The 26,296-nt window shown below is 45.4% G+C and overlaps 1 protein-coding gene across 1 annotated transcript in view; it reads left to right on the top strand.

Moving 5' to 3' along the window:
• The window catches only part of LRBA (LPS responsive beige-like anchor protein), a 1,658,631-nt gene that overhangs the window by 519,439 nt on the left and 1,112,896 nt on the right, over positions 1 to 26,296 (top strand). The window contains 1 exon segment of the mRNA XM_029605291.1: positions 24,879 to 24,957. Within this exon segment, the coding sequence (XP_029461151.1) occupies positions 24,879 to 24,957 (79 nt within the window).

Below are 26,296 nucleotides of genomic sequence, written 5' to 3'. Positions count from 1 at the left end.
AGTGAGGTTCCAATAATAAGAAAAGAAGTCCAAGTGCCTGTAACTAAAAACTCACCTGAGCTAAAAAAAAATTCTAACTTATCCCTATCAATTAAAAAGCAGAATGAAAATACAAACAAAAACAAACTTTGAAATGTTTGTATGCTAATGCCAGGAGTCTAAGACGTAAGATGGGAGAATTAGAATGTATAGCAGTGAATGATAACAGACTTAATTGGCATTTCAGAGACTTGGTGGAAGGAGGACAACCAATGGGACAGTGCTATACCGGGGTACAAATTATATTGTAATGACAGAGAGGAGCACCCAGGAGGCGGTGTGGCGCTTTATGTCCGGGATGGCATAGAGTCCAACAGGATAAACATCCTGCATGAGACTAAATGCACAATTGAATCTTTATGGGTAGAAATCCGTTGTGTGTCGGGGAAGACTATAGTGATATGAGTATACTACCATCCACCTGGTCAAGATGGTGAGACTGACAGTGAAATGCTAAGAGAAATTAGGGAAGCTAATCAAATTGGTAGTGTGGTAATAATGGGAGACTTCAATTACCCCAATATTGACTGGGTAAATGTATCATCAGTACATGCTAGAGATATAAAGTTCCCTGATGGAATAAATGACATTTTTATGGAGCAATTGGTTCAGGAACCGACAAGACAGGGAGCAGTTTTATATCTAATTGTCAGTGGAGCCCAGGATTTGGTGAGAGGTAACGGTGGTGGGGCCGCTTGGCAATAGTGATCATAATATCATCAAATTTGAATTAATGACTGGAAGGGGAACAGTAAGCAAATCCATGGCTCTCGTGTTAAACTTTCAAAAGGGAAACTTTGATAAAATGAGAAAAATTGTTAGAAAAAAACTGAAATGAGCAGCTACAAAGGTAAAAAGTGTGCAAGAGGCGTGGTCATTGTTAAAAAAAAAAAAAACAAAAAAAAACAAAAAAAAAAAAACCATTCTAGAAGCACAGTCTAGATGTATTCCACTCATTAAGAAAGGTGGAAAGAAGGCAAAACGATTACCGGCATGGTTAAAAGGGGAGGTGAAAGAAGCTATTTTAGCCAAAAGATCTTAATTAAAAAATTGGAAGAAGAATCCAACAGAAGAAAATAGGATAATGCATAAGCATTGGCAAGTTAAATATAAGACATTGATAAAACAGGCTAAGAGAGAATTTGAAAAGTTGGCCGTAGAGGCAAAACCTCACAGTAAAAGCTTTTTAAAATATATCCGAAGCAGAAAGCCTGTGAGGGAGTCAGTTGGACCGCTAGATGATCGAGGGGTTAAAGGGGCACTTAGAGAAGTGGACAGATTAAATTATTTCTTTGCTTCGGTGTTTACTGAAGAGGATGTTGGGGAGGTACCCATACTGGAGAATGTTTTCATGGGTAATGATTCAGATGGACTGAACCAAATCACAGTGAACCTAGAAGATGTGATAGGCCTGATTGTCAAACTGAAGCATAGTAAATCACCTGGACCGGATGGTATACACCCCAGGGTTCTGAAGGAACTAAAAAATGAAATTTCAGACCTATTAGTAAAAATTTGTAACCTATCATTAAAATCATCCATTGTACCTGAAGACTGGAGGATAGCTAATGTAGCCCCAATATTTAAAAAGGGCTCCAGGTATGATCCGGGAAACTACAGACCGGTTAGCCTGACTTCAGTGCCAGGAAAAATAGTGGAAAGTGTTCTAAACATCAAAATCACATAACATATAGAAAGACATGGTTTAATGGAACAAAGTCAGCATGGCTTTACCCAGGGCAAGTCTTGCCTCACAAATCTGCTTCACTTTTTTGAAGGCGTTAATAAACATGTGGATAACGGTGTACCGGTAGATGTAGTGTACTTGGATTTTCAGAAGGCGTTTGACAAAGTTCCTCAGGAGAGGCTTCTAAGAAAAATAAAAAGTCATAGGATAGGTGGCGATGTCCTTCCGTGGATTACAAACTGGCTAAAAGACAGGAAACAGAGAGTAGGATTAAATGGACAATTTTCTCAGTGGAAGGGAGTGGACAGTGGAGTGCCTCAGGGATCTGTATTGGGACCCTTACTTTTCAATATATTTATATATGATCTGGAAAGAAATACGACAAATGAGGTAATCAAATTTGCAGATGATACAAAATTGTTCAGAGTAGTTAAATCACAAGCAGAATGTGATAAATTGCAGGAAGGCCTTGTGAGACTGGAAAATTGGGCATCGAAATGGCAGATGAAATTTAATGTGGATAAGTGCAAGGTGATGAATATAGGGAAAAATAACCCATGCTATAGTTACACAATGTTAGGTTCCATATTAGGTTCTACCACCCAAGAAAGAGATCTAGGTGTCATAGTGGATAACACATTGAAATCGGCGGTTCAGTGTGCTGCAGCAGTCAATAAAGCAAACAGAATGTTGGATTTAAATCCATGGGATTTAATGATAGTTTTTTCACGGTGGTCTAATGGAAGCAAGTTTTAGAGAGAGGGGATTGAGCTAGATGTGAAAGACAAATTGGCAATAGTGATAAAAGGTGCGACAATATCATCACGACAGAAATTTAACAGTGAAGTAGAGCAGAGGTCCAGTGCATAAATAGATGAGTTCAGTGAACATATAATGTGTAAAATTGTAAGAATCGTGGATCCTTGTGCTGTGGTGAGGTTGTCTCAGCTTACAGGGAAGGCCCTCCAGGTCTTCACAAAGTGCTGGCGGATCTATGCTGAGAAGAGACAAATCAGGAGTTTCATCTATACTAACCCCTTTCCCCTCAGGTTGAGCCTTGGGTTTCAGCTGGTGATGGGCAAGAGTCTCTATGGAGAAGGCAAAAGCAAAGGTCCAGTATCAGACTAGGGTCAGAGGCAAGCGACAAACTAGGAGAGTAAGGGTCCAGGCAAGCGGGCGGCAGGCAAGAATGATAAATATCTGGGCAACAGTCAGAGGCAGACTGCAGGCAAGAGTGGTCACGTCCAGACTAAGGTAAGATCCAGAAGTCAGTTCAAGAGCAGGCAGAGGAGACAAAGAAGGACTGACACGGAAGGATAGGAAGGAGGCAAGGCTGTATAAAGACGAGGCAGTATGGGCTAGAAGACTAAGCAGGATCAGGAATGCAGGAAGAATTAGCAACTCGCACTACGCTAGATGTACCCAACCCATTGCTAAGGCATCTGTTCATTGCATGACTGGGGTTTAAATATCCAGCCGTGTGATGTCACCTCCAAGCTCCGGCAGCAGCAGTTCCTGTTGCGGGGCCTTTAAGGTTGGGTACATGCCACGCACGCCTTTTGGGATTCTGGGAAACAGCATGACGGCGACATCTCTGCTGCTGCGAAGAGACAAGCAACTTTGGTGGGACCCAGGGTGACTGCGCCGGTTCAGAGGAATGTCCCGCAAGCTGGTAAGCGAAACAAAAATTTGATTTTGAAACATAGCTGTACGTGTGGACAGCTCGTGTACAAGTGATTGAGAAAACCATTGAGCACTGGTGGTGTGAATAAATCCTCCAAAATTTGATTGATGTCACGTAATCAGAAACAATTGGAGCAGAACCATGCTGTCTGTTCACTAGCACATCAATAGAATCAGATATAAACTTGGACAGTAACGGTAAAAGTCTCTCTCTAAATGCCTATGGATCAATATGACCATGCTTACTGACTACTCACCTGACTGCTTACTGACTGAGAATCACTGTCTGTGTACCTGAAACAGCTGTTAGAGATGGGACTTAAGCCTAAGGTGACTTTAATGAATGATCAGACCAGGGGACTTTTCCCTGAAACTACACAGTTTATTAATCACAAAAGAATGACAGATTTAAGAAAATTAAATCTAATTTTCTTAGCGTCCAGTCAGATTCATCCAGAACAATTGGGTTATGGAGATGGAGCAAACTGATGTCACAGTATATATATACCCCTGCAGTGATAGAGTGCCAATTTTCTCAGTCTCCAGCAGATGGTGGACGTGCATCTACCTAATGGAGATTGCTTCATTTTGAGAGATGATAATTAAGGTAATAAATTTGCCCCACTCTCCTGCAGTGATGCCAAATGGTCCCTCCCCCAATTGAGAATTCCTGAGGTGATTTCTGTGGTCCCTCAGATGAGTGCCTTGATCTGGTAGCTGGTTTTCAGCAGGTACGGACTTAGTTGCTTAAACAGCTGAAAGGCAGCAGGTTCAGGAGCCAAGTGCGGTGTTGACAGCACATGCCCTCTCCCCCTGCAGCCAGAGACTGTCTCTGTACTCAGCCTGGTAAGCTGGGAAAAAAAATGTTGGAGGAGGCATTTTTGCGTAGGGCTTCCTTCTTTACCTGGACTCTGTGCTCGGCGCACCATTCTGACATTCGTCCCATTCTGTGGGAGATCAAGGGACATGGGCAGCCTGGTGGGTTGAGCAGCCCCCTTAGGCTAAGCCCCTCTCTGAGGTTTTTTTGCTGCACGCCACGTAGTAGGCTACAATGGCATTTTGCGTGCTTTCTCAGGCTGCCCTCTACAGGATTGTCAGTTCAGCGTTTGTCCAGGATGTGCACCCAGTTTTTTGATGCACTCTGTGCATCCAAGTTACGTGGCGCCATAGTGGCCGCACGCTTACCTGTGTTCATAAGTTGTACTGTGAGCTTAAGTTTTTTCGGGCACTTATCTTTGGGATGCCTAAGTCTTGGATGCCTAGGTGTAGTCACCTAAGTGTGGGTCCGCCTAAGTGTTGAACGCTTAATTTTTGAGCACCTAAGTTGGAAGTATATAAAAAAACAAAAAACAGCTAGATGCATGCCTTCGGCTGCTGTTCAGCATGCTGTCAGCCATAAATGGCGCCTTTACCTAAGAAGCCTAAGTGCCTTTCTCTTTGCACTGCCTGTCATATTAGGGCATCTCAGCCAGGAGTGCCCGCTAACTTGTGCCAGCACTGTTTGGAGGCTCAGGGAGAATTATCTTCCTTCGATTTCACTAAACCTGGTTCTTCCCAGCTGGATGTAGGTCTGGGTAAAGACAACTCAGGTGGGCGTGCCTGAATTTAGACCTCCCCTAACTGGTTCCTCAGCAGGTCTTCTGCTGGTCTTCTGGTTTGGATACTTCTACATTTCATGGGTAGAATTTTTCCAGTGGTTGCCATCTTTTCTTGAGGCACAGTCTTCAATCCTGTCCAATGCTCCCAGAGCAGAGGCGCAGGCAGGAGCCTTGCCTGGACCTTCTGTTAAGTGCCGGAGTACTCCTTGAACAACAGCGGGTCTTCCTGATATAGATCCGGATAATACAGTTGATGGTGCCGACCTGACTCTTGAGGATGGTGAAATTCCTCCAGTATTAGAACCTCCCAGACTTACCCAATGAAGGTTAGGTGACCCACTCCTATGAACAGAAGATGGGGGGGGGGGGGGTTCCTCTCTTTTATCAGAGGTGGATTGAAATCATATCAGATCCGTGGGTCCTGGAAGTGATACAAAAGGATATGCGATGGGATTTTTCACTTTTTCTTGGGATATGTTCATGGAGTCTCCCTCCCACTCTCCGCAGAAGAAGCAAGCAGTGGAGAGCACATTGGCAAGGCTCCTCAGTCTGAAGGCTGTGGTCCCAGTGCCCATCCCTCAAGAAAATACGGGGCGATATTCCATTTATTTCATCATGCCAAAGAGGGAAGGCTCTTTTCGTCCCATTCTGGACCTCAGAGCTGTCAACCATCATCTGCAGTGCTTGGTTATATTGGCCATGCAGTCGGGGGAATTTCTGACTCCCTAGATCTGTCCAAACCATATCTTTAGATTCCCATCTGACTTGAACATGTTCCTTTTCCTAACCTGATCACTGGCACACTTTAAAAAAATTTTTTTTTAAATGTTCTCCTCTTTGTTCTTTCGACTTAATATCACCACGATATTAAATCAGAGAAAGTACAGAAAAGCTTTTCCGTACACTTTTTGGGCTGCTCAAAAATTAATACCTGCTCCAAGCAGGCGTTAAATTCTGAGTGTAAAAATGTGCCTGTCGGGCACACATTTTTTAATTTTTGCATTGGGAGAGAATAGCTACTAGCTTCATCAACATGCATTTGCATGTGATGAGCGCTATTAGCTTCATGGGGAGATGGATGCGGTTTGGATGCGCTGATCCCCTTATTGCATAAGAGGTTGTGGACGTGCGTCCAAAATGCACGTCCAGCCACGGGTTAACCAGTGCGTTCAGATGAGTGCACTGTTTTGCATCTGCCTGACTGTCTGGAACAGTCTCTCTGTGTCATTTGTAATCCACACAAATCTGACTTTTTAGGGGGTCGAATACTTTTGCAAGCCACTCCTTGAAGCGTGGGCAAGAACAACTGGGCAGACTGGGTGACTGTTTATTTTTCTGTCATCACCTACTTTCGTACTATCTTCTCAATCCTTTCTGTCACTGCCCTCTATATCTGGCCCAAGCATGTCTGTCCAAATTCGATTACAGTGCTGGCCTCCACCATCCCTGCTGGTAGACCACTTCAAGCCTGGTCTTCCTCTTACAAGACAAATATGTAATCCAAAATCATAAGAACATAATAAATCGCCATGCTGGGTCAGACCAAGGGTCCATCAAGCCCAGCATCCTGTTTCCAACAGAGGCCAAACCAGGCCACAAGAACTTGCCAAGTACCAGGTCATCTCCCATGTCATACTTCCAAGTTTTGTAATATAGTAATTTACACAACCATGAAAATTAGCTGAGTTATTATCCAAAAACTCTTGATTCCCCATGCACATTGATATTTGAGTTTTAGCTATGGTTGCTCTGTGCAGGTTACTTAGCTTTCTTAAAGCCTGATGCAGTCACTCTACCCATTGGCTTGTATATTCCCCTCTTTGGCTCTCTAACGTTTCATATGACAAAGCAAACACTCGAGGACCCTCCTTTATTTCTCGTACCCTGTCCACTGCATTCTGTCCCTGGCATGTTTAAATTCTTTCATGGATTCCTGGTTTTGGTTGTCACTATCTCTGCTAGTAGTCTATTCCAGGCATCTACTATCTTCTTTATCAAGAAGTATTTTCTCATGTTTCCTTTGTGTCTTCTTTCCTGCAGCTTTATATCATGAGCCTTTGTCCTTTAATTTCCTTTTCTATAGAAAATTTCACCTTCTCATACTATATTGAAAGCTGTTTTTTGTGGGTTTTTTTTTTTTTTAATATATATCTTGCAAAAGTATTCGACCCCCTAAAAAGGTCAGCAGATTTGTGTGGGTTACAAATGACACTTACATGGATTGTTCCAAACACTATTTATTGCAAACTAGTATGCTCTTAAAGTAAATTTTCAATGTCCTAATTCATTATTTCTCTGCATTTTTTTGTAAAATAAATTAAAAAAACTGAAAAATGCTGCTTGCATAAATATTCAATCTCTGTGCTGTGGAAGCTCCAGGTTTACACAGATAAAAGATATTGCCCTAACAATTGGGCTCTGTGAATCATTAAAGTCACCTTTTCTGGATAAAAGATCCCCTAATTCCAGTATCATTGGTCAGACTGTGAATCTGAAGGAAAACTATGAAAATGAACACCAAAGAGCATGCTAAGGAAATAACAGATAAAATTATAGACATGCACAAGATAGGAAAAGGCTACAACAGGGAACACTGTTGGATCACTTGTGAGGAAATGGAAGCTGCATCATACCACCCAGACACTGCTTAGACAAGGCTGTCCCTCAAAATTCAGCATCAGAGCAAGGAGGAAACGCGAGGGAAGATAGAAGGCCAACATTCACTTTAAGAGCTACAGAGTTCAGTGCTGAGACTGGAGTGGAGGTGCACCAGTCAACCATATCAAGAGCTCTGCATTCAACTGGCCTGCATGGGAAGGTGGCTAGAAAGAAGCCATTACTGAAGAAAAACCACATCAGTGCATGTCTGGAGTTTGCCAGAAAGCATCAGAGTGATCTATCTAAAATGTGGGACACATTTTTCTGGTCAGAGGAGACAAGAATGGAACTTTATGGCACAAACCTAACACCTCCCATTGCTTACTGCGGCAGTTACTACCCCTAACCAATTAGGCTTGATACTTCACTTTGAGGCAGCTCCAGCACTGCTCTCTACATCAAAGGTGGGGGTGGAAGGAAATTAGAACCAAAAAGTTACCAATAAGGGCCCTGACCTCAGCGGTCAGAGTAACAGATAAGTATGAGAAAAATAAGTGTGAAAGCTTGCTGGGCAGACTGGATGGGCCACTTGGTCTTCTTCTGCCGTCATTTCTATGTTTCAATATATATGTCCCTTGCTGAGGCTAGCGCTTTAATTCTCCTGAATCGGTACCCCTCCTTGCGGGTTCCCTTAAGGGGATGTGGGGGAATGGGGGTTGATTGGATAGTGTTTCACTGCTATCCCTACATTTAGTTTCTATGGTGTCTATTCCAGTCTAACTAGGTGGCCACCAGAGGCTGGCTTTTGTAGCCTCTTGATTCTCAGAGACTGACTGTATCCTACTCTCGTTTGGAGAACACTGAGGTTTTCAGGATCGGGATGATCTGATTCCTGCTGCACTTTCCCATTTCTTCTGAGAGGGGAAATAAAGCTGTAGGTTTTCCAGAGGTGACTCTTTTGGGCTTCCTCTCGGGCTCCTTGTTTTCCACCTGAAGAAGGGGATGGAATTCTTGCTCTCCATTCTCGGGGGGGGGGCGCAGCAGCGGGTGCATCTTTTGTTTGACTGGCAGCTTTTCTCTGTTCACTGCTGAATCCAAGAGCCCACCAGGCAGGAGCACTCACTTTGCTGTTGTACTACTGTTCATCAAGGCTGTTTCGTAGGGGATCTATTTCATCTTTGAATTCCCTGTAGTGTTTGGAGTTCTCTCTCTTGGCTGCTCCCCAGCAATATACACGGATTTCTCCCATGTGGGAGTACTTTTTCAGATACCTGCTGAGCGCAGTATGCATACTTTCATTTGGTGACCACTCCAGCCTATCTTTCGGGCTTATGGGTCTTACCTCTGTGAGGAGGGTTTTAGCTCATCTGTAAACTGAGTAACAGGTGTACCTCCAGGTGACTCGCCATATCCATGGTGCATGTGTTAGGGGAGGGAAACTTCCAACTTAGGTCTTACACCTTTGTTGCATTCATTGAATGTTCTCCTTATCCCTTTCAGGTATAACCAGACAATGGCAGTGTTTGTAGGCGGATGAGGCCGTCCTTGTTCCTGCAGTTGTTCCACTTTGTGGGACACAAGGTTATTAGGTGGCAGTATGAGTTATCGTGGTTCACACTTATGCCAGATTGATGCGTAGTCTGTTCTGCTGATCAGACTGAACCTGACCTCATACTCTCTGGGTTTCCAGGGTATTGAGGAAGTTCTGTTTCTATGTGGCTGGCTCTTGCACCATCCCTGTTTTATCTCTCAGTGGAGAGGTTCTGGACTTATTTCTGGGGAGGTTCACTCTCAATTTGTTATTCCTGTGTACTGAGAAGTCAGCTTTTGTGGCAACTCTCTGCTGGAATCCGCTGGAGGGGAGTATTGTTGGGATGTTAACCAATGTTGACTATACAGCCTAGTGGCTTCTTTCGTTTCCTGTAACCTCGGGGTCTGCCTGCTTATATGTGTTGCTTTTTTGACTTCTAGCAGCATGTCAGAGTAGCTGTGGCGTGGACTGACATATCTTCCTGTTTACCTTCAGGGAACGGTATATCATCCTTTTCCTGTTTTTTGTCCTTATTTGGGCTGGTACTGCTTTTGGCTTTGGTTGGCCAAGGTGCTTTCCATTTTGCCTGAGCTTATCCTGCCAGATGAGAGGATATGCCTGTTAATGGAAGTGCCAGAATGGGGTGTGCTTCGGTTGCAGCTCACTGAATATGCTTGGGATATTAGAGTGGTGATCCTGTTAGTAGGGTAGCCCCTTCAATTCCCTGGCACTCTTAGTTCCATGCCTTCTGACCTGGGGGTTCAGAATTTTTCTTGTAGTGTTTGGCAGGTAGATCTGCCAAAGACCCTTATGTTTTGCTGCCTATTCTTCCAAGTGTTTATCGTTTTTCAATGCCTTTTGTGGCTATCCTGCCCATCATCAGGTGTCCGTAGGGCAATGCATTCTGTTCTTTTACTTCAGATGCTTGTGAACCACAATTTTCTTTTAGGAGGGCATTTTCAGTTCAGGTTTTCGGTTGTCGTGACACCGAAATAAACTGTGCTTCTTCATTTAAGAGCTCTTCTCTTGGTTGTGTTTTTGCCCTTTTCTGTATGTCAGGAGGATCTAGGCCTACTGATGCTTGTCAGGATTCACTGTTGGGATCTTCTGAATGCACTGCTTTCTGTGAGGTGCAGTGTGCTGCTCGCCCTGAGTTTGCATCACTCCCCTGCTCGATGCTATGCATTGAGTTTTGTCTCTATCTTATAGGTCTGTCTTATGTAGAACTCAACTCTTTTCCTTCCTAGCCCCCTTTTTGTGTTACGATCCCCCCTGTTGCTGCGCTACAGGTGGTCTCTCACCTTCCTCCGGAGGCCGCTCCGAAGCCAGGGCCTCGCCTGTGTTCCACCCGGGACTTGCTCCAGGGCCTGAGAGGCCTAGCTGTGCCTGTGGCTTGCATGCCAGCGTTTGGACTTCCTGTTTGGCGACGCCCTTCTCCTAGGGGCCGGCCCGCAGCTCCCCACCTTATTTATAGGACCAGCGAGGGGCGGTCCTGGCAAGCTCCTCCCAGGGAGTTGCCTACAACCTCCAGTATTTAAGGACTTCCTTGTCATTTGCAACTGGCCTTCGGATTGTGCATTACAGTCGCCTGTAACCTTGCCGATCCAGGTCCTCCATGTATTGATGACTCCTTGTCCTGTCTCTGTCCGGATATCCACTACCTGATGTGTTCCTGATGTCTGCCTTGATGTGTTCCTGATGTCCTGTTCCAGTTCCGGTTGTTCTGCCCTATGTCCTCGTCTGGTTCCTGAGCCTTCTGTCCTGTTGGGCCCTGGAGTGGCCAACAGGAGGGATTCGTCCCCCGGGCTCTTGAGCTTCCCTGCCTGCCAGCCGAAGGGGCTTCGGATGTCAGTATCCCAGCATCGGAGTTCCTGCTCGTCTGGACCTTTCCTGCACCCTCCTTTCCTCAGCGTGGTCCGCGACCAGCCTTCCTGGGCTGTGTAGGGCGCGTCTGGGACGGGGTGGTCCGCGACTCAGTCCCGTGGGTGGGCTGAGTAGGGCGCCCTGTTGGACAGTGCCATGTCTCCTTCCAGCCCTCCTCTTCAACGTCTTGCTTCAGCCTGTCTTGGATGTCTGCTTCAGCCCCGTCTGACGTCTTCTGTGTAAGGACTCTGTCTGCCCTTGCCTCTGTCCGGCCTGCTGCCCATTGCCGTTCCCAGCGGCAGGTCCGAAAGGGCCGGGAACAGTCGGAGGACCGTTCATCAGTCAACTTCCCAGTGTTGGCTACCATGGGCGTGCAGGTCCGGCTGAGGGTCAGACTCTGTGCCTGCTTCTGTACCCGCCTGGCTCACCATGCCTGCCCAGCTCACCTCCCACGGTGTGGCTGGGGCTCCTCCCTAGCTTTCGCCGTGGCCCAAGGGCTCACCACCAGCTCGAGACGACCGCGCCCGCGCGCGCTCGTAACATTTTGAGTTGGCTATCTCACGTACAAAAGGGGGAAAGGTGGTGCCTTCAGCGCTATGGGGTTTCCCATAGTGCAGCTGTAGCTAGGGATTCACCTATGCGTGAGGACTGCCATTCTGCTTGTCTTTGGAGAAAGAAGAGTTGCTTAACTGTAACAGCAGGATGTCAGTGTTATTATTTAGGAGAGTTGTGGGTGGATCCTTGGGCTGATGGCAGATGACCACACCCCCGGGGGAAGATCCCGAGAGGGACCACCGGTTAGGCTCAGAGTTAGGAGACAGACACACGCTAGTTCTTTTATTAGACAGTATACTGAACCATCAGAGGTGGCAGTAGTGAGCCGGAATGCCCGCTGGGCTGTAGTCCCTCAGATACTGGAACAGCGATCCCTGGAGGCTGAGCTGTAGAGAAACTGAAATATAGTGAGTAGGCAGGGTATGCAGAGTTCATGGACAGAACCTGATGGTAACACTCACACAATGTCTCATAGAATCCCAGGAGCTGGAATGAAGTAGACCCTCGAGCGAGTACCTGGTTCCAGGGAAAGCTCTGAGAGTGTGATGGTAACTCATAGATGTAGTAGGCAGCGATGTCTTCCAAGCAGAAGTGAATTCCGGAGAAGTCCAGGAACGAGGGCCCTCGAGGAGCGAGTAGCGGTTCCAGACTGCAATCTACAAAGTAAGAGAGAACGAGGCCACCGAGAAGCGGGTACCCCTGGTTAGTCCGAGGAGGCAGAGTAGCATAGAACGAATCCTTATCCATATCCATTATCCATATCCGTCCTTGCTAACTCATTGTTAGCAATTCAGAGACCTTTAAATATCTGAAGTGGATGATGTCATCTCAGGGGGACGCCCCTGAGGCTCGTGCCATTTCTGGAGGCGGGGCTGCGCCTCGCGCACCCCTAGGCATCAGGTCAACATGGCGGATTGCAGCGTCTGGCCGGTCCGGGGACGCCAGGCGAGGACAGCTGAAAGACGCCGCAGCAGCCAGCCTTCCATCAACCCCAGAGGGAGTCGCCAATGCGGTAAGGTGGGCTGAGTGGAGATGTCGGGCAGCGACGGTTGCAACAGTCAGTCCTCACAAAACCCACCCGTCTACACTGTGAATTAGTTTTCTGCGTATTAGCTATATCATGGACTGAGGAGCTCTGCCTAGGGAGCAAAGAAATAACTACAGCTACACATGCTTAGTAAAGCATGCTGAAAGCTCTAGATTCTTTGAGAACAAAGTTCTGTGTCGGATGATGTCGCCCGTGTGTGAGAACTGACATCCTGCTATCCTCGGAGAACACCTATTATAGGTAAACAATCTGCTTTCCCAGTCCTTGACTTAGCCAGCTAAATACTTTGCCGGATAAGTGACTTATCCGACTAGGTGGCATCTGCTGATCTTAGCTGGATATTCAGCGGCAACCCTTAACTGGAGAAGTAGCACTTACCTGGCAAAGTTCTGTTTTGAATATCTGCCTCTACCTATCCACGTATACAGGAAATCAAAAGGAAATGTTTGAGTATGGCCAAGGCCAAAAAGCCTGCAGTAAGTAGGCTTAAGGCCTGCGTTTGTGGTTGCTGGCTATCCATCACAGTTATACATTCTGCTTGGGCTTGGACCATGACTTCTCTAACTGATACAGCTGTCTGCATACTGTATCTCCCTAGGGACAGCAGTACTGATCATGGAGGATGGATGCCCTTCATCAAAGAGCAAAGTGTTGATGAGGTGGGAATCTCCCCCTCTTGATTCTGCAAGCACTTGAAGGATACCGCTGTCCCCTACCTTCCGAAGCCTCCAGATCTGCCTCAGGTCACAGGTTGAGTGTGGCACAGAAGCTTGTGGTGCTGGGAGAGATAAAGAAAAAAAATGCCTAAGTGACACAAGAGACGCTTTTTGGGGTGTCCCCCTCTGCTCCAAAGAGATCTGTTCCCTCTGTGTAGGTCTTTGCTGGAGTGGGATATAGCCCCACCAGTGCAGGTGCTGTCTTTGTTCATGGTGCTGAAGATCCCTCTGGCATGAGCCCCCAGATTTTCTGCACCCTGGGCTGACCAGGGCGCCATCTGCATCATTGGTGCAGAGCTTGCATTCCAAGGCATAGCCAATGCACTTGGTAGATAGTAGTGCTGTCAGTGATGTCAGAATAGAGCTCGATGGTGCATATATCCAAGAGTCCCATGGTAGTTGTGAAATTTAAGAAGGATCTACGGGTGCCATCTATGGAGTGGAATGCTGGTTGGAGCAGAGCATGTAAGAGCTGAAGCAGCAGTAGCACGGGGTTCCACTTGAGCTTTACCGGTGACCCTGAATGAGGACAAGCTGATCTGGGTTTCTGAAGAGGATGTCTCTCCTCCAACTGAAGCTCAGAGAGTTCCCCAGTTACTGTAGACAGATGGACTCAGGACCAGTGAGTTTATGCTCCCCTGCTAGCAGATGAAGATGGAGCAAGCTGAAAATCACAGTATATATAGTCCTGTAGTGACCCCAGCCTGCCAGTATTCTCAGTCTCCAGAAGCTGGTGGATGTGCATCTCCCTATGGGGATTGCTTTGAGCTATTTTAAAGAAGAAATTTGAAATTCTAAATTAAGGAAAAAAGCCCCACTCTCCTGTGGTGATACCTAAATGTCCCTCCCCCAATTGAGAATTCCTGATGCAATATCTGTGGTCCCTCAGAGATGTGCCTTGGTCCTGTAGCTGGGTTTCCCGGCGTGGATTTAGCTGCTAGTTCAGCTGAAAGGCAGCAGATGCAGGAGGCTGAGCGTGACAGTGACAGCAGATGCCCTCTCCCCCTGCAGCCGGAGACAGTTTCTGTACTCAGCTAAGCGCTGAGTTCAAATAAGGTTTAAAAAAAAAAAAGAGAGAGCTTTACCTGAATCAGAGACCAGAGGGGTTTCAGCAATTCCTCCGGTCTCTGTTCTTGGTGCGCTGTGCTGACATTCGTTCCCGCTGCTGTTGGGGTTGGGGAACTGGGCAGCCTGGTGGGTTGAGCCAGGCCCTGGTGGGCTAGGCCCCGCACTTAGGATTTTTTCTTGCATGCCACATGATAGGCTATGGCGGCTGTTTTCGCGTGCTCTTATGTGTGTTCTGCTGCCCTCTATAGGCCGTCGACATGTGCAGTGTCTTGGCTCTGCACACGCATTGTGCGCTTGGTTTTTGGGTGCAATTTTTATGGCACAAACATTTTTATGCGCTTAACTTGGTGCACAGGTTGTATGTGCGCCTTGCCGCGCTTTTTTCTAGGTGATTATTTTTTAGGTGCATTTCATTTCAATGCGAGCCGTTCCGATGCATGTTTACCTGCAGCGATGGCGCTGGTAAGCAAGAAGCCTAAGCATCTTCCTATTTGTGTTGCCTGTCATATTAGGGCTTCTCAGCCTGACCTGGCTTCTTACCTGTGTCAGCACTGCTCAGAAGCTCAGGGAGAGTTATCTTCCTCAGATTTTGCTAAGCTTGGCTCTTCCCATTCTGATGATGGGTTGGTCACGGCCTTGACTTGGGTATGCCATATCTTGGTTCTCCCTTGACTGACTGCTCTGCTGGTGAGGGCAGTTCTGTGGGACAAGCTCCAGTTTCTTCTGGGCTTGGTCTGGACCCAGCTGCTTTTTCTTGGGTGGAATTTTTTAAAGGCTTTACAAGCCTTTCTTCAAGCATAGTCCGACCCTTAGCTGGTGGCTCCTCCCTCTTTCAGTCCTATGCTTAAGTGCTGGGGCTCACCTCACCTGTGGGTGTTCTTGACAGGAATCTGGATGGCATTGATGATGTTGATCCTGATTCCCTGGAAGATGGGGAAATTCCTCCAGAGCTGGAACCATATCGAACCATGTTGCGGTTCTTTCATAGTGATGAACTGCCGGCTCTGATTTCCCAGACTTTGAAACAGCTGGGTGTCCCTGGTTTGGATGCTATGTCAGAGCGAGGATGAATCCCATTTTGGTTTCCTTACATAAATCCTCTTGTTTTTTCCCTGGTGATGGATGCCATCCAGGAATTGATTGATCTGGAATGGGATTCCCCAGAGGCAAATTTTAAAGAGAGTTGGACATTGGAAGGCCTCTACCCCCCTGGATTCGGCTGTGAGAGAGTGTTGGCATTTTCTCAAAGTGGATGCTCTGTTATATACCATGTTTAAATGGACAACTATCCCCATAGAGGGAGGAATGGCCTTAAAGGATGTACATGATAGAAGGATTGAGGCTATTCTTAAACAAGCCTTTGAGTCAATGGTGATGAATTTACAGATTGCCTCCTGTTGTGCCCTAGTGGCAAGATCTTGTCTGCTTCTCTCTCAGGAGGTTGATGAGTCTGGAGAAAATTCCAGAGTGGTTATGGAGCCTTCTGCCACCTTTTTAGCAGACACAGGCTGTGATTTGGTCCAGACCTCAGCTAGAGACGTGGCTTCGGTGATAGCTGCCAGGTGTCATCTCTGGTTGCAAAACTGGTCAGCTGACACAGCTTTTAAAGCCAATCTTACCAAGATGCCCTTTAAAGGCTCGCTCTTGTTTGGGAGCAAGTTGGGAAAAACTGGCCGGTAAGTGGGGCGAGTCTCCGGTGCCTCTACAGCACCCTTTTGGTATGAGGGGTCATTTCTGGGGTTCCAGGCATTTTCATCCCTACGGAAGGATGACCTTTCAGTGGACTCGGCCTTTCGGTAGGTCTGTCCTTTCATCCCCAGCAGACCGAGAGAGGAATGGGCTTGGGTGGTGGACCTTCCTGAGCTTCCCAATGAAGTTTGCCGACCAACCTTCCAGAACAGGAAATAGGAGTTGTCTCTCTCTCTTTTATCGGAGGTGGGTCAAGATCACGTCAGACCAATGGGTCCTGGAGGTGATTTGCAAAGGGTATGCACTGGAGTTTCGCAGTATTCCTCGGGATGTGTTCATGGTATCCTCTTGCCACTCCCCGCAGAAGAAGCAGACAGTGGAGTTCATGTTTTAAAGGCTTCTCAGACTGAGGGCTGTGGTTCTGGTGCCCACGTCTCCAATTATGGGGCAATATTCCATTTATTTTGTTGTGTACAAGAAAGAGGGCTCCTTTCATCCCATCTTGGATCTCGAGGGTCAACAGTCACTTGAGGGCGACTCATTTTCGAATGGAAACCTTACGCTCTGTAATAATGTCAGTGCAGTTGGAGGAATTTCTGACCTCCTTGGATCTATCAGAAGCTTACCTTCATATTCCCATCTGATTGGAACACCAACACTTTCTACGCTTTGCGGTGTTGTGCCTTTATCGGTTTCGGTGCTGCTTTTTGGTCTAGCCACCGCTCCCAGAACTTTTTCCAAGATTATGGTGGTGGTAGAGGTGGCCTTGCGAAAAGAAGGAATCCTGGTGCACCTATATTTGGACGATTGGCTGATTTGAGCCAAGTCTCAGGAAGAGAACTATGTGGTGACACACAAGGTGATCCCCTTATTGCAAGAGCTCGGTTGGTGATGAGCCTGACCAAGAACAATCTTCAACCATCCCAGTTGTTGGAGTATCTTGGGGGTCTGGTTCGACATGGGACAGGACAGAGTTTTCCTACCAGAAGTTCGGATCTAAATATTGATGTCTTAAGTGCGTCAGTTGATGAACACCATACGCCCGATGTTGTGGTCCTACCTAAAGGTACCCAACTTGATGGCAGCTACCCTGGAAGTGGTGCCAAGGGCAAAGTGCATAAGTGTCCTCTTCAGTGCTCTCTATTTCGCTGGAACACGCAATTTCAGGATTATGCAATTCAGTTCCACTTACCAATGGAAATCTGCTCCTGCCTCTAATGGTGGTTGCAGGAGGATCATCTAAGAAAGGGAGTTCTCTTGTCCTTTCCGGCCTGGTTGGCACTCATAACAGATGTGAGTCTCCACGGTTGGGGGGTTCACTGTTTGGAATTATTGGCCCCGTGGTGCTGGAACATCAATTGCCTGGAGGACTAGGCGGTACGGCTGGAATGCTTCGCGGGCTACCATAGCTTGTTGGATTAAGGTGGTGGTCATGGCCGCGTATGTGGATGCTGGAAAGCCATTGCCTACTCAGGTTAGAGCTCATTCCACTAGGAATCAGGCAGTGTCATGGGCAGAGTTTGTTGTCTCCCGTCAAAATCTGCTGAGCTGCAACATGGTCCTCCTTACACACTTTTTCCAGGTTTTATCATCTGGATGTGCAGCCTTTGCACATGCAGTGTTGACTGGACCATGGGCACCCTCCCACCCTGTTGGGGAGTAGGTTTAGTACATCCCACTGGTTCTGAGTCCATCTGTCTACAAGTTAGGAAATGGAGAAATTACTTACCTGATAATTTTGTTTTCCTTAGTGTAGACAGATGGATTCAGCTTCCTGCTCTTGGCTGCTGGATTAGTGTGTCAACCATCCTGTGGAGCTCTGGGTCTCAAAGATTACTGGTAAATGTTCATCCAGTCCCTAGCTTGGGGTACCTAGAATCTTATGTGAGTTCAGTGTTTATGGTTGGTTGAGAACAGTTGTGGTTACCTGTTTTTAATCAAATTTTTTGCTAGTCTGTCCACAGTTTCTTTTGAAGAGAATACTGGCAGGTTGGGGGTCACTGCAGGGCTATATATATACTGTGATGTCGGCTTGCTCCATCTCCATCTGATGGCAGGGGAGCGTAAACCCACTGGTCCTGGGTCCTTTTGTCTACACTAAGGAAAACAAAATTATCAAGTAAGTAACTTCTCCATTTCTTTGCATCCTTAAGCTCTGAAGAGGGAAATTAGAATCTCTCCTGTCTAAGATAGAGGACATTTTTCCATGTAGCAGGGGTGCTCCAGGTATTAAATAAATAAAATGAAGTTCCACACCTTCCTTAACTGCAAGAGTTTCTAGCATTCAGAATAAGTCTTTACCATGAGGTGGTGGGTTCTCCTCCAGGAGAGACCCTTTGTGAGTTGGAGGGTTAGGAAGTGAGCTTTGTCTGCTTTGATTTCCTCCCAAACATTTCCCCTCCGGAGCAGTGGAGGCCCCCCTGTCTGTTCTACCCTTCATCATTGAGGTTGTAGCTTAGTGTTCACCCATGGCCAGACAAGGAGAATTTCACAGGGATTCCATCTGATCCCCTTCCAAACTTGTTGAACCATACTTTTCACCTCCAGAAGATTTGTGCTTCTCCAAGCTCTTGGGTAAGCTGGCAAGGAATCTCTCAGTCAAGAACTAAAAGGACCCAAGAGCAAACATTTTCAGGCTCCTTCAGTTTCTTCAATTCCCAGCAAACTCTGTGGTTATTCTGGTTCACAAACTTCTCCAGCACCTTCAGATGAGGATAAGGCAGATGCCTATATTATGCTTCCCAGTGGCCCAGAAGCTGAACTTGAAATATAGAGTACAGGCTGCCATGGATTTTGGGTGTGGAATCTGCATTGAAGCATGCTAAGTGCACTTGTGATCACTCTAACATACTTCTGGGGCAAGGACCTGAATGTCTTGGATGGCTTGGGAAGATGATCCTCCAGCATTCCATGCGAGTACCTGGGTCCAGGCTCACCAGCTCAGAGAGGATGTGCATGATTGTCTTGCAGATGTACCTTTCGCAGGGGACAACTTGTTTGATGCAAAGGTAGACAGCTCTGATTTAAGGAGTAACTGGCTCCCACTCAGTGCCAGTGCTTCTCTTACAAATGCCCATTATTCAGCATCATTGAGTTTTTCCTATTCTTCAGCAGCAGCAATCTGCTTGAGATCAATCGGTGTCAGCTCAAGGCTTGACATTTCTCACCTGGAAAATATTTCTTGTCTGTCATTTTGTTATGAAGAGTAATTGAATTGTTGGCTCTGGTTTCATGTTTACCATACCTTCAGTTTTTTCATAATAGGGTAGGTTCATTTCTTCCAAAATTCATATCTCTGTTCTTCATTGATTAAGCTATTGTTCTACTTACTATATTTTTCTAAGATCACATGCGCACAGGAGAATTGACTCTTCAATCCTGGACTGTGAGCCCTAGCATATTACCTAATGAGAACTCAAACTCAATGTCAAGTTTTTCAACTGTTATTGTTCTTTTAAATTAATAGATTGATAAGAACAGTTGCCAAACAAACTGTCCAGTTGGCTAATGGACTATGTAGTGCACTGTTACGTGCTGGCTGGCTTATAGATTAAACTCATTCAAGGCTCATCAAGTGAGAGCCATGGCAACTTCAGCGGCTCTTCTCAGGGTCACTTCTACTGAAGATATTTTTAAAGTTATTACTTGGTTGTGTGTGTACACTTTCACATCCCAATACTGTCTGGACAGCATGTCCCCAGGAGACCAATTTAGACAAGCAGCCTGTTCATCCAGTAGTCCATGCTCCACTTAGTGGGGTCCAGGTTGTCATTTAAGTATTGCTGTGCAATGCAACCCCTAGCTCCCAATTCCCTGTGCCTTATAGGAAATTCATGCCTGCTTGTTGACTGAGAAAGCAAGTTTGCTAATCTGTAAACAGGGTTCTCCATAGGCAGACAGAATTAGCCATACTTAATACTTTCCTGCCTCCGTGGCGTGTTGACTGCCTTGCTAAAGCATAAGCTCTGGAAGAAACTGAGGGGCTCAGGAGGCAGCATGCAGGTTCATGAACTCCTGTGCATGCTCAGCAAAGTCTTTACTGACTTCAGATTAATGCTGGGTCCTTGTTGGTGCATTTGGATGCATTATGGCTAATTCAACCTGTTCCTTACTGGGAACCCTGTATAGGTAAAGAAACTGGTTTTACATAAATAGAGTAAAGGAAGGAAAAACATTCAATGTAAGAGAAACCAAAAACAGGTAATCATACAAAATCTGTTTTAGAGAGAAACAGAATTTTTTATGACCAAAGATTAAAGCCCCACCCCCACTCTGTTGCCTTTAAATTGAACAAAAAACTTGACTGGGGTGGGCAAACAATGGGCTGCAGGCCGGAAGTGGCTTGTTACTCTGTTTAATGCAGTCTACCTACCTTGTGCTGGTGCTCTGTGGTCTGGCTTGCTGATGCCAGGAACCAACATTGTCCTCACAGGCCTCTCGTCACAATGTTCAGCCGCTATTTGACTAGATGGATAGAAAGGGAAGCCCCAGGCCCATAGGCGAAGTTCATCCTGCCAGTGGCCAAAGAGAAATGGAGGCCCAGGGGCTGCTAGTGGAGCCCAGCCGGCCAGTGGCTGAAGAGCAATAAAGGCTCCTGGGGTCAATAGCAGTGGCAGAAGAAGTAAGTGATTGAGAGGGTGTTTGGTGTGTATGTGAACATGCACAAGATGGAGGGTGTGCATCTGTGCGCATGCGTGGACAAGGTGTGTGCGTGCGCGTATATGCAGGCATGCACAAGAGGGGGAGGGTGTGTGTGTGTGCATGTGCACAAGAGGGAGAGTGTATATTCTTATATGCACATGAGCAGCGGGTGCGCATGAATGCACAAGAGGGGAGGGGACTGTGTGTATGTGCACGCATGCACAAGAGGAGGGGAGGGTTTGTGCGTGTGAGAAACATGGTAGTTCTCTGGCAGTGGCTCTCTGGGTAAAAATCATCTGTCAACTCCCACCCCTCCCACTGATCCCATCCCAGGTGTGGATTAGTGAGGCTGGGGTTGGACACAAGATTTCTCTATAAGTGAGCAGCACAGATGGTCCTGCCTCCGCATCATTGGCCCCCCTGTTTCCTTAACATCCCATAACAACTCTCCTGTGTCTTACCTCACTATGCCCATCATCGCCCCCTATCTCTTATCTTCCCTATCTCTTACCCTCCCCAGGGCCAGCAGCTACCCCTGTCTCTTATCCTCATGCCCAGCATCTGCCCCTGTCTCTTACCCCCCCCCCCCTTGCCCAGCATCCATACTTCTGTCTTTTAAAAACCCATCTCCAGTATCCTCGCCCCTGTCCCTTAAACTTTCTGCCCCATCCCCATCCCCATCCTCTTTTCCCCCTTCCAGCATCTCCTTGCCTCACCTCACCAATATCACTGCATCTGACTGTTCCTTTTGCCTCCTCCCTAGGTAAAATATTAGTTTAGCAGAAGAGCTGCTGCCATCAGTCTTCCCAATCTATACCAGCCTTGTCAGCATGTTCAAATCTTGCGGGCTGCCACTTCCTGTATGCAGATCTCATTATGCACAAGATCGGCATGCAGGAATGCCAGCACGTGAGCTTTGAGCATTCTCGTACTGCCAGCACTGATAGGATGAAACACTGGTAACTCCTCTCACTGGCACTGGGTCTACATGGTCTGACATGTATGGCATGTATGGCTACTTAAGGAATCCAGCAATCCAGCTTTGTGCGCACGCACAAAAGGGAGCAGTATTGGTGGTGACACCGGGATGTCAATGTCCCTTGTTGCACCAACACTTCAGGTGACCACCCTACTCTCTCCGTACCCAAAAGTCGGCCGTTTTGAGAGAGGGAGTGTGGATGAGATGAGTGCCCCTCCCTTCTCCTGCCCAAGAGGGAAAAGCATGTTTGAATGAGAGAGCCATGAGGTAGATACTCAGCCCCGCTATCGGTCCCTGCTGCAGTGGAGAATCAGTAATGTGGCCCCAGTCAAAATAAATAAAATAAACACACATGAAAAAGCCGTGAGATTTTGCACTTTGTTCTATGCAGAGAATCTTGTACATTTTGCATTTCAAGTGTTTGTTATTGGTAGTTGATTATATTAGACTTTGGACTTGTCAGCAAAGTCTCGTGCTGGAAAACAAAATGTTTTGTAGGATTACCTGCTTTTGTTGTGCGTTCAGTTTTCTTCTTTGCGGGTCCCACGTTTCTTATCTTTACTCTGTTTTGTTAAATGGATTTTCTTCACTTTTTGCTGAGAATTGTGAGGAATGGTTAAGAAATTAGCTGATTTAATCGACACATTTTATTAAATACTTGTGATGGCTTTACACTTTATTAAAATTTGATCATTCATATGGTAGAAACCTACAAGCAAATGTATTCTAGGGAAGGGGTGGGGGGGGATTGGGAAGTCATCCTTAATGATTCTTGCATTGCTGGAGGCAATATTTGTTTAGATCCTTTGGGACTCTGAATAAACAATAAGCTTTCACTGGAAGGGTGCTAGACAGATGATCTATTTGCATTTTGCTTTATGATCTTGTGAATGTCTGTAAAACTGTCAGTCTGGAGGAGCCAGTTTATCAGTGAAAGGATAAGGTACAGATAACTCAGGTTATTTCCCTGTGTTTGAAGTGGCTACTGCACTTACCCACATGTGCCTTTGAAAGGAAAGCGGGGCTTTTGAATCAGGAATTTGCTGTGGGAAGAACCTTTTTTTGTCAGAATTAATAACACCCAAAATCTACATGTCATTTTTTTCCTCCAAACTCTAACCCATGTGACATTATATAATTTTAGTTTTCAGCAATTTACTTTATCCTATCCTTGGGCTGTTATCAGTGTATGCAGTGTAAATTAATTGCAGTTAGTGTGCGGTTTAAAATGACTTTGTGTGCAATTTAGATTTTAGTCTAGCAGAAGTTGCGAAGAGGCATTTTAATTTAGATTTAGCGTAGGCCTTTTCATTTGTAGTCCAAGGCAAGTTACATTCAGGTGCTTGTAGCTATTTCCCTGTCCCCAGAGGGCTTAATCTAATGGGCCTGTTTGCCAAAGGTTTTCTTCCATTGTGTGTCTATGGGAAAAATGCTTAGGTACAAACTTAAGGCCCTATTTACTGATGCAACTGAGGGTGAAGTGATTTATCCCTGGTCACTAGGAGTGTGAGCAGTATTTGAACCCTGGCATCCCTGGTTCTCAGCCTGCTGCTGATGCCATTGGTATATTTTTGTTTTGACTCATCACCAAAGCCTTTTGAAATAGCATTTTATTGCTTTTTTTTTTTTTTTTTAATCTCTTCGTTGTGTTTTGTTTCGCCAGGAAACGTACATCAGACTTGCTGTAATGCCGAGCAATAGGAAATTATTTTACTGGTGTGATTTCATAATAGTTTGTCGATTTATTTGTTTATTTACAGGCATTTTATATGTTGTCATTTCAAGATATGATCACGACTGTTTACAAAATAAAACATACATTAAAAATGATTAATAAATAGACTATCAAAACCCATCCGTCAAGAAAATGTGTCCTGAGTCATTTGGTCTAGATAATAAACTAGATCTGAAAATATTGAAAGAGGAATGTAGATTTAATTTTTATTTTACAAGAGTTTTGCTACTACTTTCCATTATACATCAGTGCAGCCTGAGCACAGGACAATTTTACTTTAAAAAATAAAAAACATGCTAGCCCAGTAGAAAGTCTATTTAACATCCATCTCACCAAACAGATAAATGGGATTCTTCCTCATATTTCTTAATTGATTCAACACAACTTACCGGTATGACGTTATTAGATTATGATTTAACAAATTAACAATTCTGTATCAGGAAAGCTTTAGAATTAGGTAAAAATAAAACAAATGGGGCACTGTCCTGTCCCAAGTTTTTTTTTTTTTTTTTTAATTTATATATTTTCATATTACATAATCATATATATGATTCAAATACATTATTGTATTGTAGCAATAATAATAAATTTCCAACAACATAAATCTATATAATCATTGATTAACATAAATCTAATTGGTAATCATTAATAATGTTGGAAAAACTTACAATACATTTTAGCTTATTATTTAAGAAACAAAGAAAATCCGAGCCCAGTTGGCATTTACAAAAGAAGAATTTTGAAGCAAAAAGCAAAAATACTTTAGATAATCAGCAACCATACAATTGGCTTATTTCTAATCCCTGTATATCAGGGTTCAACCGGTGACGAGGTTATGGGTACACGTGACTCAACAAACTGGTTTAAATGTTCCACTTGAGTAAAAACAAAAGATTCCGTTCCTCTTTTAACACACAACGGCAAGGATACTTTAACATAAATGAGAAACCTAATGACAATACTCTTTGCCTTAATTCGAGGAATTGCCGTCGCTTAAGACGTGTAGTTAATGACAGGTCCGGCTGAAACAGGGGGGCTGCAGGTACCGGTCTCCCCTTTTGTTTTTTTTACCTGGCTTTTCCTTATGTTCCTTTGAGCTGGCTGAATTGGAACCCATGCTGGGATCTTAGAACCAGTTCTGGGATCCTGGCACAATGCATTGACCTGGGGATTTTCCCCATATGTTTCTATGCTAGCATTGTATGTGGGTTACATCATCTAATTTAGACTGGTCCTAGTGTCTCGTGACAGAAAGATTCCTTCAAAATGAGAGGGTTTCCCACTTGGTGTTTGTGGTAATTTTGTCAAAAAAGGTGAAGTATTCGGTGATCTATTAACTCCTAAAAATTGTTAAAATACTTAATCTCTGCACTTTTACATAAATCAGAATTTTAGGTCAATTACAGCCTTATTTTTAAAGTATTCTGTTTTTTAAAATGCTTATTTAGGTAACGAATCATCAAATGCAAAGTTGCCGGCTGTCCCTGCAGTTTCTTCAGTACTTGAGGATTCGGCTTCAAATATGAGGTAAGAAATCAGTAATGGGACTTCTGCAACCCAGAAGTGTAGGATGACTGCTTAAGTTAGTTGTTGCTCTAGAAAATGTACTGCAACCATGTGATTTGAAAACAAATTAAATTCATGCTAATTATTTAAGTCAGAGGGATAATGAGCTTCTAAGCTTATATCCCCCTATGCACCAAAGTGAATTAACTTTCTCATGGCCATGTAATTATGAGAAAATGGCATCAGGATAAGGTAGTGGTGAGGAAAAGACTGGTGCAGCAACCTTGCACCATGGGGCTACCATTAGCCTCTTTGGCAACCCCTTTAACACAAAAAAAGACATCCTGCCTCTGTGACACCACAGACTCCAATACTCCTGCTACTCCCAATACACAACAATATGGTTTTCCAGCACTTCTGGAAGCCTACTGAATCTCCTCAATCCCAGTCCACAGGCAGGAGAGGTGCTTACCTCCTATCTAGCTCAGTATTCTCAAAATTACACTATCTCCTTGCCACCTTATGCTTTGACCATACAGGTCAAAGTGTGAAGCAACATTGAGCTGGAATCGTTTTGATAGGAATAGGCTGATTTTTAATAATCCCTAGTCTCGAGTCACTTAGCAGTGGTTCCCATTCTCAGCAGTCAGCTGGAACCTAGAAGTTGCAAAATGTGGGCACATGCTTTTGCACCAGGCTCCAGTAACGTACCTGGGAAGTTTTAAATTGTGGTCATCCTGAGATTCCGTGTGAATGAGCTAGGGGGGAGGGCCCACACTATATCACACAAACGTTTTCTCACCTTCCACCTTTCAGGAATACTCCAGTACTCTCCCACACAGTCCTGATGCTGGTCCTTAGCATTATCCCCCTTCCCTGTCACCATGGGGCTCTCCTCCCTAGGCATCTTACTCAGAAGAGAACAATAGTTTGCGTCTTGCTGTAGTCCCTCCTCTCCTCTTCCATGTAGCTGCAGGGAATTGGGGGGGGGGGGGGGGAGACAGCTAAAATAGAGAAGAGAGAAACTGCTCTCTAATCCAACCCCTCCCCTCTTGTTGGATAGGGAACAGGAAGGGAGGGATAAGGTTACAGTTGACAGAACAAGGCAAAATTCTTCTTCCTAATCTAGCCCCTCTCTTCCTATTGTTTCTCTCTTATCTGAGGCAGCTTGCAGAGAACAGGAGGGGAGAGGATGGCTCTAGGAGATTTCCCAAGTATGCCCAGGAAGGATTTTCACAGGTTCGCAGTGGAGGGAGAGTTTGCAGGTTTTCAGTCTCTGATGGTGCTGGTTTCCCACATCTGCAGTAGCTGTGGGAAAGCAGAACCAGTAGAAGCTGAGAGCTTGCAAACTCCTCCTCCC

This window comes from Rhinatrema bivittatum, chromosome 1 (genome assembly GCF_901001135.1).
Source record: "Rhinatrema bivittatum chromosome 1, aRhiBiv1.1, whole genome shotgun sequence".
NCBI classification, from domain to species: Eukaryota; Metazoa; Chordata; class Amphibia; order Gymnophiona; family Rhinatrematidae; genus Rhinatrema; species Rhinatrema bivittatum.
Note: the sequence above shows the minus strand (reverse complement) of the source record. Positions and strands in the feature narration are given on the sequence as shown.